The sequence below is a fragment of the Ochlerotatus camptorhynchus genome, unplaced genomic scaffold (assembly GCF_037179485.1).
Source record: "Ochlerotatus camptorhynchus isolate MF236.1 unplaced genomic scaffold, CSIRO-AGI_Acam_v1.1 ptg000521l, whole genome shotgun sequence".
Lineage (NCBI taxonomy): Eukaryota > Metazoa > Arthropoda > Insecta > Diptera > Culicidae > Ochlerotatus > Ochlerotatus camptorhynchus.
Window position 1 is genome coordinate 680,766 of NW_027041005.1, and position 12,643 is coordinate 693,408.

At 40.5% G+C, this 12,643-nt stretch overlaps 1 protein-coding gene across 1 annotated transcript in view; it reads left to right on the top strand.

Annotated features, from left to right (window-relative positions):
• The window catches only part of LOC135712940 (ABC transporter G family member 20), a 64,727-nt gene that overhangs the window by 38,902 nt on the left and 13,182 nt on the right, over nt 1-12,643 (top strand). The window contains exon 3 of the mRNA XM_065236038.1: nt 5,804-5,948. Within this exon, the coding sequence (XP_065092110.1) occupies nt 5,839-5,948 (110 nt within the window). The 5' untranslated portion in view covers nt 5,804-5,838. The remainder of the gene's footprint in view (nt 1-5,803; nt 5,949-12,643) is intronic.

Sequence of the window (12,643 nt, forward strand, 5' to 3'; positions counted from 1 at the left end):
TCTTTTATGTACATAAGGGTGAGTTAAGTTTATATGGTGGATTTCAATCTCATGATTCCCACTATTTTTTTCGATGTGTATTTGCCATTTGAAATTTGGTTACGATCTGGAACTGCGGGAGAACTTTAAAATTTGTATGGCAAAATGTATGGTGAACGGAACAAAACTTTTCATTTGCGTGTCGAAAATTCTAACAATGATAAATTTTTGCCAAACCGGAGACTTAGATTGAGAATACAATGCAAAACAACTTTGTCGAAGACTGCAAATCGGTTCAGCTTGTTTACAAAATATTATTATAGTTTTTCTTTAGGCTGTAGGTATGCAAAGAGCTTTTGGCCTTTAGTACAAGTTTAGTAACTTTTTGCACAAATGAATTTTAAATCTTCGTCAAAGTTGTTCCAAAAAAATGTATGGACGATTTTCAACGCGGGGGGAGGGGTCTATAAACTCTCAAAATCAGTATTCGTAGTTTATGAACAGTCCCTAAGCTATGGATAGCACTTTTATTTCACATAGAAATGAAACAGACAGATACAGATTGAATTTTATCATTAACCATTAGCCAATGCCCGGCATAGTTGTTAGCATCCATGCCTCTCACAATAAAGTTCAAATTTCATTCCCGGACAAGCCACGAACGACCTAAAATGTGTTAAAGCTTCTGTAATACAAAACGATATACATATAAGCTTACTTATCACTGTTTCAGCTAATAATAATAGTTGGTATTCCCAACATCAGAGTGTAAATTTTCCTTGGACGTCGTCTTTTACTAGCAAATGTAATTTTTGACTGAGATTGTTTTCCTGGTAGCTTAGCTTAGCTTAGACTGACTGCACATATCAATGGTTGCTACTCCGTGATTGATCAGAATCAGTGAAATTGTACAATGATCAACTGAATGGGGCTTGGAGTGACCGTCCATTCTCATTGTACAAGGTTCAGTGACTCCATATCTTGTAGATCAATAACGGCGCCGGCCACGTCCTTGTAATCAGGTGGGAGTAGGGAAGGAATATTAGACTGACCTTTGTTGTTTGTGGGCCGTGTTTACCTCTGCACTCCAACAAAAGGCACTGGAAAGGAGATTTTGTTAGAAAGTTGGGTTCGTTGGATCAGGATTCACCTTGATAAGTGATGCGACCATCTCTTTAAATGAATCAGTGTCATACTTGGATTTGCCTGAAGCCTAAACAAAATGGTCGATCATTATAATATAAAACTGAAGACGTTCCATCATCGAAAAGCTGAAAATAAACTTAGAGCATGAGCATGAGCAAAATTGTCCGCCCGCGACTGCCAACACCAAAGAGCTGAAAACCAATTCAAACAAATCAAATCAACAGACAAAACCAGGATAAAAGCTGTAAAAGTGAATCATTACAGTATAAATCTAATGATGTTCAGTTATCGAAGAGCTGGAAGAAAATTTAAATAATTTAAATCAAAAGATCCAGTCTGAATGAAGACTGAAAAGCTGAAAATAGGGAATCTTTACAATGTGGATTCTACGCGATTTCACTATCGATGGGCTGAAAGTATTCAGTCTAGATCAATAGATTAAGCTATTTGAACCAAAGCTGGAAAAGCAAGAAAAAAAAAACGAATCACTTCCATCTTAGTAAAGATGTACTACGTACTAAGCCATATAATACATATGTTCACTACCCTCCAGTGAGTGTTACAGGCGGAGAGAAGCCGGAAGAGTACGGAAAGTTGTGAGAGTGGAGTCATTGGCTAAGTGGCAACAGGAGTGGAACACGACGGAGAACGGTAGATGGACACATAGACTAATACCGATTCTTTCGACCTGGGTGAACAGAAAACACGGAGAAGTCAATTTACACCTAACGCAGTTCCTGTCTGGCCACGGCTGCTTCAGGAAATACCTGCATCGGTTCGGACACGCAGCGTCACCCCTCTGTCCGGAGTGTGGCAACGTCGATGAAACGCCGGAGCATGTGGTCTTCGACTGTCCAAGGTTCGAGGCAGTGCGAACGGAGATGCCCGCCCTTAACATGGAGAATGTCGTCGTTGAAATGTGTCGAGAGGAGGGCACTTAGAATGCCGTCAGCAGGGCAGTCACGCAGATTATGTCGGAGCTGCAGCGTAAATGGTGAGAAGAGCAGCGATCTAGCAACGCCAGCTAGCGCTGAGAGTACGACAAGTTCATGAGCACAGTCACCCCCCGATGTAGTCGCTTCACAGTGGTCCCGGGGGGATCCAGGCAGAGGAGAGAGTAAGGAATGGGTTTTAGTGGAGCTGCACTAGGCAAATAGTGGATACCACACCGTGCCAACTTCACTACAGGCCAGGCTTCTTGAAGCTTTCCTAAACCTTACTAAACCGCACACACACGCACACACACACACACACACACACACACACACACACACACACACACACACACACACACACACACACACAAACACACACACACACACACACACACACACACACACACACACACACATGCCGAAACCAGGAAAACCGCCGGGGGATCCAGCATCATACAGGCCTATATGCCTGCTGGATACACTCGGAAAACTCTTGGAGAGGATCATCCTAAACAGGCTGACGAAATACACGGAGAGTGAGCACGGATTGTCGGAGAGGCAGTTCGGATTCCGGAAAGGGAGATCGACGGTGGATGCAATTCGGACAGTGGTCGAGAGAGCTGAGAAGGCGTCCAAACAGAAGCGGAGAGGATATCGATATTGCGCCATGATAACGATCGACGTCAAGAATGCGTTCAACAGCGCCAGCTGGGAGGCCATCGCCGAAGCACTGCATAGAATGAGGGTCCCTGACTACCTGTGCAGGATCCTGAGGAGTTATTTCCAGAACCGGGTTCTGGTCTACGAGACAGACATGGGACAGAGATCGATTAGGATCACAGCGGGAGTTCCACAAGGCTCCATCCTTGGTCCAACGCTCTGGAACGGGATGTACAACGGCGTGCTAACGCTGAAACTGCCCAAAGGAGTTGAGATCGTTGGCTTTGCGGACGACGTCGTCTTGACGGTAACAGGCGAGACGCTGGAAGAGGTGGAAGTGTTGTCAACCGAGGCAATCGACATGATTGGTAACTGGATGAAAGGAGCGAAGCTGCAAATAGCCCACCACAAAACGGAAGTGTTATTGGTCAGTAACTGTAAAGCGGTACAGCGGGCGGAAATCACCGTCGGGGAGCACACCATAGCCTCGAAGCGTGTGTTAAAATACCTGGGAGTGATGATCGATGACCGGCTAAACTTCAACAGCCACGTCGAATATGCCTGTGAGAAGGCTTCGAAGGCCATCAACGCGATAGCTAGAATCATGCCGAACAACGCTGGTCCCAGCAGTAGCAAGAGGCGTCTTCTGGCCAGCGTGTCATCATCGATACTGAGATATGGAGGTCCAGCCTGGGTTCCAGCGCTGGAAACGAAGCAGAACCAAAGGAAACTGAGCAGTACGTTCCGGCTCATGGCCATGCGAGTCGTGAGTGCGTACAGAACCATCTCGTCGGAAGCAGTATGCGTTATCGCCGGTATGATCCCTATCGGCATCACCCTGGCGGAGGACAGTGAGTGCTACAGGCAGAGAGAAGCCGGAAGAGTACGGAAAGTTGTGAGAGTGGAGTCATTGGCTAAGTGGCAACAGGAGTGGAACACGACGGAGAACGGTAGATGGACACATAGACTAATACCGATTCTTTCGACCTGGGTGAACAGAAAACACGGAGAAGTCAATTTCCACCTAACGCAGTTCCTGTCTGGCCACGGCTGCTTCAGGAAATACCTGCATCGGTTCGGACACGCAGCGTCACCCCTCTGTCCGGAGTGTGGCAACGTCGATGAAACGCCGGAGCATGTGGTCTTTGACTGTCCAAGGTTCGAGGCAGTGCGAACGGAGATGCCCGTCCTTAACGTGGAGAATGTCGTCGATGAAATGTGTCGAGAGGAGGACTCTTGGAATGCCGTCAGCAGGGCAGTCACACAGATTATGTCAGAGCTGCAGCGTAAATGGAGAGAAGAGCAGCGATCTAGCAACGCCAGCTAGCGCTGAGAGTACGACAAGTGCATGAGCACAGCCACCCCCCGAAGTAGTCGCTTCACAGTGGTCCCGGGGGGATCCAGGCAGAGGAGAGAGTAAGGAATGGGTTTTAGTGGAGCTGCACTAGGCAACTAGTGGATACCACACCGTGCCACCTTCACTACAGGCCAGGCTTCTTGAAGCTTTCCTAAACCTTACTATAAAAAAAAAAAAAAAAAAAAAAAAAAAAAACACACACACACACACACACACACACACACACACACACACACACACACACACACACACACACACACACACACACACACACAAACAAACAAACACACGCGCGCGCGCACATACCGAAAGCTCCAGTAACACCCAAAATAGTTCAGCGGAGAATATCTTGATGCCGCAGCATTTTCTTATCATTCACTTGACTGAGATTGTTTTCCTGGTAGAATGGTAGAAGAGATGAACTAGTCGCAGGCTCAAAATATAAAAAAAAATACTCTTATCACAATGAGCATATTAGACAAAATTACATGCTGTCGAGCTGAAAAATCCAGCTACTGCAAAAAAATTGCGGAAGACACATTTCTTTTAATAGAGAATTTAAAAACCTGAACACCCCTCATTTTGTAGGTTTGTACGTGCACTGTATTTTGATTTTGACATTTGCGCTTCAGTTATCAAAATGGCGTCCCAGCAAGAGGAGCAACGCCGCAGACTTCAAACGGAAGGAGTTTTATACGGCAACTGCAAGGGGAAAGGTGGCAGGTCACTAAGAAATATCTGGTTTAGCAGACTATCTGTAATTGTGGCTTGAAAAGGGACATTTCCATTGCAATCGGGACCGTCAACCAGAAAATTTACGTGAACGAGTGTCTGGAAAACGTCTGTTGCCTTTCCTGAAGCAACCGATTGTTCCGTGCTGTTTAGACCGGATTAGGCATCCTGCCATTACGGAAAAAGGCAATTTAGTGGTATGCCGCCAATAACGCGCAGGTTGTACCCACGGACAAGAACTATCCCAACACGCCAGAGCTCCACCCATCGGAAAATATTGGGCCATCATCAAGTGAAACCTGAAGAAGATCCAAACAACTGTTGGAAACAAGAAGCTAGGCAAACTGGTGTTTTGCGGCGAACAAAGTGGACGAGGTGGCTGTACAGAATCTGATGGCAATAGTTAAACGAAAGGCCAGGTACTTTGGATTCGGTCAACCGGAAGTTTAGCTGATTATTTTTTTTTTCTGTATTTTATACTAATTGAAAAATGGATATATTTTTTTTTTTTAATAAAAAATTTAAACAATTTACACGCATTCTTGTTTAACCAAATTTTGATAGTAACACCCTTTATTGTGTTGATGGGGTTCACCTTCCCCGGTCCTGGGGCTACAAAATACCTGAGGCAGTGTAATATATATAGTTTTCACTAAAATTGTTAAAAACTTGTAGTTTTTACATGTTAAACTCTTTTATGTACTTCTGATGAACACCTACTACAAACAAAACAAATTATGTAGAAATAATGAGGTCGTGTTGCGAAAAACGGAAAAGAACTGTATTATCAACACTATGAGCTGAAGGCAGAACTATTTTTAAATTTATTTCGATATTTTCATTAACAACTATGTAATTGATTTGTTTTGAAAAATTATATATTTTAGGCAAAAGTACAGGATGCTCACCATGCCCCACTTGTTCACTATTCCACTCCTTCCCCTAGATGTGAATTGGTATAAGAATTAATATTATTTTCTCTGATTCATTACAGCAAATACTTGGTGATATCAACACAAAAGCTTCAAAATGACTGCAGTGGAAGTTCATTCGGGCTACAAATACTATGGAAAAGCAAAAGATCCCAACAAAAAGATAGTGTTGAATCACCTGAATATGAGTGTTACTAGAGGATCAATGTAAGTACACAGTTTGAAAATTTTCTGTTAATTATAATTAGGAGAGATAGAAAGGTAAGTGTATCGTTATCTATAAACAACGACTGTCGAGCTAAGCATCCATTCTCTCCTCAAAATATCACGATGACGTGACCGGCGCCATTACTTATTTATGAATATATCGCATTAAGGTTATTCCTTGTAGTGTCCTTTTTCGCATTACACGTTGCAATTCCGCATGTTAACATATTAAGGTTTTTGAGCATTCACGTAACTGAAACTACTACTTGTTGTTTGCTCCAGAGAAGCTAGCAATGTCTTATAGATTTACAGATTTATAGAATCAGTGTTCACTCGGCTGTCGACAGAAGCAAACCACTCTCGATGTGTGTCACGCGATAGTCTGTTTACTCGACAGCAACTATTTATTATGTGGTTCTCCTCATTGATTTTCATTAGCAGTAGTTTCGGTCGATGCGTCGTCGACTTTGGAAAGCAACCGTTTCGTGATGAGTGTGTGAGTGCTGACCACGTTTTGCGTCCATTTCTGCAATGGAAGCGCTCTGCACCCGTTGGCGATACTGCCATACAATCAAACCACTGGAAGCGGCTCCAGTTCTGATGGAGGAGACTCATTGGATAGCGGAAGATAAAGTGTTTATTGTGTTCTACCTTAGTACTATAGTTTTAAGTATATTGAACACGGATCCTCGGCTCTGTAAAGTTAATTGGATTAAGCCTTATCAAATAAATTAAATAAATTTAAAAAAGATTTACAGAACTTTATAAATCATGAGATTTTTGGTGTTGTAATTGCAAAGTGTGATAAGAAAAAGAACTCTACAAGGAAATACCTTAAAGAGTTTTGTACATTGAAGATGTAGATCTAATACCAAGCTCTATCTATGTCATTCTATGTGCAGATTTAGAAGCTTGTCATAACGGAGATTTTCAGAAATTTTAATAAAATGTTTGAACTTTTTTTTACATGAAATTGATTTTAGCGGCAAATTTACTTGAACAACTCAAAAAGAGCTTTAAAACGGAAACAAAGCCTTTACTTCATACACAAGAATAGAATGGCATTGAAACGGCTTAAAAATGCCAAAGTTGATAAGCATTCCTAACAAGTTTAAAAAGAGAAAAAGCAACAACATTTGTGATAAAACGCCACATCAGTACAAAGACGGCCATAAATATGTGAAAATGAGCTAAAAACTATGAAAGATTTATCGAAACGCAAGAGTATTATAAAAAGGACAGAGTAATTTTTAAACTAATAAGAAGAGCACGGTCTAAAAACGAACTAAAAAGGTGTTAAAATACTACCTGTAACCAGGGTTACTTCCACTCACTTGCTATAAAAAAATGTTTGTCAGAATTATGAAATCATGAGATGGTATATCGATAATTAGTACTTGTAAGTTACAAGATGAGGACGTGAAGTATGTGTTTGACACATAAAATCGGTCAATATTGCTTTCAGTGCGTCACAATCATCAATGTTACGACTCGTGAGTGTTCACTCTGAGTGAACGCTCACGAATCATAAGATCGCTTATTGTGACACTCTGAAAGCAAAATTGGCAGGTTTTATGAGTCAAACACGTACTTTAAGCTCTCGTCTCGTTACTTACAAGTGCAACATATCATTATATCATCTAATGATTGCATAATTCCGAAAAATATGTTTTTATAGCAAGTGAGTGGAAGCAACCCTGCCTGTAACCCTATAAATAATAACCTTTAAAACACCAAAAATGCCTTAAAATTGCCAAAATGGTCAGTCAACTCTCATTATGATCTTGAAAACGACAACTCCCATTGAAACGTCAAAATGAACCTTAAAGTGTTCAAAAAATGTAAAAATGGCATAGTTTTTTTTGTTTTCTGGCAGCTAGTTTGGCTTTTAAATGCCTCCAAAATGACCTGAAAATAAAACTAAAATAGCCTTCAAATCTCCAAAATGGCCTAAAACTACTGATTAGCCCTGAAATTAAATGCTAGGCCAGCCCTGAAAAAAAATTAGGAAGTATTGTGTGGTAAGTAAAATCATACTCTATGCTCCAAAAATTGCTAGGCCAGACCGGGAATCGAACTCAGCTGGCTCAAGCCTTAAAAACGCTCAAATATACCATCAAGCATATCTTAGTTTTTTTTAGGATTTGCTACGGTTCGGAGGGAAATTTTCTCGGAATTGCAGTCTTTATGCGAGAAAAACGATTTATCTTACTCCCAACGTTTCAATGTGATACAGCTTAGTTTTAGTTTTAGTGACTTCATATTTTAAAAATCAATAGCGGGTCCGGTCACGTCCTTGCAATCAGCTGGGAGTGAGGGAGGAATGTTTTATCGATCTTTGTTGTTTTGCGAACCGCGTTTACCTCTGTGTCCACATAAAGATCACAGAAGGGGAGATTTTGTTAGTAGGTAGAGTTAGTTGGATCAGGGTTCACGTTGATAAGTGATGCGATCGTGGTATTGATATAATGAATTGTTTTTCAAAATTCATGCGAAAAATATTTACGATCTTTGAGCCAGGAATGAAACCCACGAACTTCTGCTCAGTAAACAAAAACATTCGCCACCATGCTCCTCGAAAACACGGCCAAACTGTATTTCTGCAACGAACCTGAGGGCATCACTCGACCCATTGGTGACCTTCGCTACTCTTGTAAGTGAACTTAAACTGTTCTATGATTCCTGTGATATAAATATCAAATTAAAAGTAAATGTCCCAATGTTAGTCATAATATCAAGTGCCCAGGACCATTTCGGTTACTTCCGGATATGTTGCGGCTACCCCCGGGGAAATGATCAGTTTCTGACTTGGACCAAAACCCATGATGTGACTCCTCAAATCACATAAGAATCCAAAATCAGTTTCAATGGTAGTTATATCAAGTGCCTAGGACTACATCGGTCACTTACGTACATGTTCCAAATGCCCCGAGGAAATGACCAGTTTCTGACTTGGACCAAAATGTATTATATGACACCTCAAGTCACATGAAAATTCAAAACATAGTTCAATAGTACTTAATTATGTTTCGGGAACCCCGGGGGAAGGACCAGTTTCTGACTTGAACCAAAACGCATCATGCATCACCTTAAATCACATGAGAATTCATAATTTTGTTCAATCGAAGCTATCTGCTAGACGTAGGCTAACATGTTTACTTTTTACTTAGCGAACGGTGTTCGCTAACTGAAATAGATTTCACGTGTCAAATGCATTTAAAATGCGTCAATGTTCATCCTCGTGTTCAAATCAGATGACAATTTAAAATAAAGATTATTCCTAGTGCTCCCTGTCCAAAATATATAAGCATGTTCACCAGACAATTTATTCATGTATAAATAGGGTTTGAATTTAAATTTTCACTAGTCAAACGTTTCGGAAGGGCAATAAACTCCACATAATCTATACTTATCGTTATCACTCACTTTTATGACGCACTATCGGCATAGTCAACGTGTTTTTGAGAATTTATCGCAGATTTTCACGATAACTTGGCGATGAATTTAATAATTTTGGAGCTCCAAGATTTGTTTAAGCATAATGTGAAAGGGACAGCATGAAATTTTTGATATATTTTAGACATCCCTTTTCCACAAAAACCTCAATTCTGATCAGATCGTAGTCAGGACCGGAAATCGAATCTGCGCTCTTTAGCATGGCATGCTAAACGATCGCTCATTTCACATTCATAGCAATGTAGGATCCAAGCAGAAGCACCAATGCTCATAGCTCTACTATATTTAATATTACATATTTATTGCAATTGATGATAGGAATCCATAAATATATACTAATCAAACTCTATCAAGCACTGTAGTTCATGATAGTGCAATTTCACTGTTTCGTTATTTTCAATTCATGCTTAAAAGTACTGTGTCATAAAATACCATATTAAATAGCGGCGCCAGCGGTGTAGTGTTAAGCATGACTTCCTGGGTTCAATCCCAGTCGGCGTCGTCGGGATTTTCTGAGGCATACTATCTCTTATCACGCGGAAGTAAATTGGTCCCCGGTCCATGAGTTGATGGGTCGATACGTAGGGTCCAGGTGTGGGAGCTGCCTCCCTGGTATTGGTATTCAGTACGGAAAACAAGATCGACGGATAACAAATCAAGGAAAACAAAATATCTAATGAATAATCTCGATTTTTTTTTCTTTATTGTAGAGAAGTAACTTCAATTTTGGTGTTGATAGGAATAATCTAAATTTGTCAAAATAATTCTGATTCAATTGACCAGATTTAACTTTCAGAATGTACCCAAAGAACATTTATTTGGAGCCAACGTGATGTTCCAGTTGGACGTAATAGCCAGAGAAGAAGTAGAAACCATAGCAATTACCAACAAATCAAATTAATTCAAATGCCACTTTTTTGAGCTTCTTTCAATATCGAATGTATGCACACAACACATCATACAGAGAAACCGAAAAAACTGGTATATTCGAATTCAATGTCATGGTCGTTTTCACTCTCATTCCTCTTTCGTTAAGTTCATGCGCGCTGAACGATAAAATGATGTTATCTTTAAGCCAATCACGTCTTTTTCGGGCCGGTTTCTTGCAATTTCCTTCCCGATGTATACGGTAGCTTTGAAATGGTATTTATAAGCATTTTGAAACGAACATCGTTAATGCTATGTTGAAGGAGAAGAGTTATTACTTGTTATAAGGCTCTCTTGATGTCTTTTTTTAATTAATAACAATTATTTTAACATTTCATAACCATGCAGTCTGAACATAGCACAAGGCGATAAATATTGGATGAAGAGCTAGTGGGATCTTAAATCATCTTAAATCGTAATTTGATTATTTTCAATCGATAGAAACTGTCGGATATCGATCATTGAGATAATTTACGAAGGCATTAAACAACCATATCGTAAGTAAATGCAATAAAAATAACACAAATGCGTACCTTGATTGTACCTGGTGCAGTGCAATTAAACTAGAATTTATTGCGTTTTGAAGTTAGTATGGGTTCAATTTGATACAGCTTTTTACGTCAGTTCACTGAGTATTTGCTCAGCCAATACAAGGACGTTGGCTTAATTCCAGGCCCATAATAAAAAATTAACAAGCAGACACTTTAATAATTGTATGTATCGAAAACGTGGAAGAATATGTATTTGAGTAATATACTTTGACGCGTTAAAAATAGTCAACGACTGCTTTTACGAGTGCTTGAGTCACACACTTTACCGTAGTATTGAATTAATTGTACCGATTTCAGATGAACCAATTCCATTTTTTCCTATGGGTAGTTTTCTGCTGGCGCATGTGGTGTAGTGGTATTCGTGACTGCTTTCTCACTCTAATGGGTCTGGGTTCAATCCCAACCGAGATCGGTGGGATTTTACTGTGGCATAAAAATCTCTGGTCACGTCTTCCTTCGGAAGGGAAATAAAGCCGTTGGTTCCGACCCATGAGTGTTGAATGGGTGGGATATCCTACGCGGGTGTGGAAGCTGCCTTCCTGCACATTCGATTGCCGTCAATGGATGGCAATCGATGTCCGTCGGTGATTGGCACTAGATTTCGGAACAGAGATCGACGTCTAATGAAGGAATGAAATGGGAAGTTGTAGTGTCTTGAGTTGAGTTCCTATGTTCATTCCTGCACAGTGCGGCGGAGCCGGTCGTAAATAATTTTTTGTTTTTAAATGTAATACCCATAAACAATAACCATAAGAAGCGCAAAACCTCCAATTCAAGATATCCCAAGCAACACGGCTTATCATAAAGAAGTTGAAAATACTTTTCAATTACTTACGTAAAGAATCAATAATACTTTAATATACATCATTTAATACATTCATACAACCTGAAAAGCGCAAGACGCGGAGCTTATAATACTAAATATAAAAGTCTATTTTTTTATTAAAAAAAATATATAAAAAAGAATATCAGTGATTACCTCTCACCCCAGCAGGCCCGGGTTCAATCCCAGTCGGCGCCGCCGGGATGTTCTGAGGCATAACATCTCTGATCACGCCTTCCTTCGTTGATACCGGTTCATGAGTGGATGGGTCGATAGGTAGGGTTCAGGTGTGGGAGCTGCCTCCCTGGCGTCGCTAGCATTGGTGTTCAGTACGGAAAACAAATAAAAAAAAAAAAAAATAAAAATCAAATTGCGCCCTCTGTCTTCAAACCATAAAAAAAAACAAATACAATCAATGTTTTTCAAAATCCCAATTTTGTATGTAACTACATTTTTGCTTAATATGTATTTTTATTCACCTTTTATTTGATATTTTGTTCTTTGAAATCGGCCCAGTGGTTCAAAAGTTATAAATTTAAAAAAACAAGTCATTCTTTGGAAAAAAAAATCGATTTTTGGTGGAAATTGTCGTAAAAAAAAAAAAAATATCGTTTTCCAAACGGCGCCGGTGGTGTAGTGGTAAGCGTGATTACCTCTCACCCCAGTAGGCCTGGATTCAATCCCAGTCGGCGCCGCCGGGATGTTCTGAGGCATAACATCTCTGATCACGCCTTCCTTCGGATGGGAAGTAAAGCCGTTGGTCCCCGGTTCATGAGTTGATGGGTCGATAGGTAGGGTCCAGGTGTGGGAGCTGCCTTCCTGGCACGTCGCCTAGCATTGGTGCTCAGCACGGAAAACAAGATCGACGGAAAAAACAAACCAAAGGAAAAAAAAAATATCGTTTTGCTATAGAATTGCTGTATGTTGATATTTTGTAG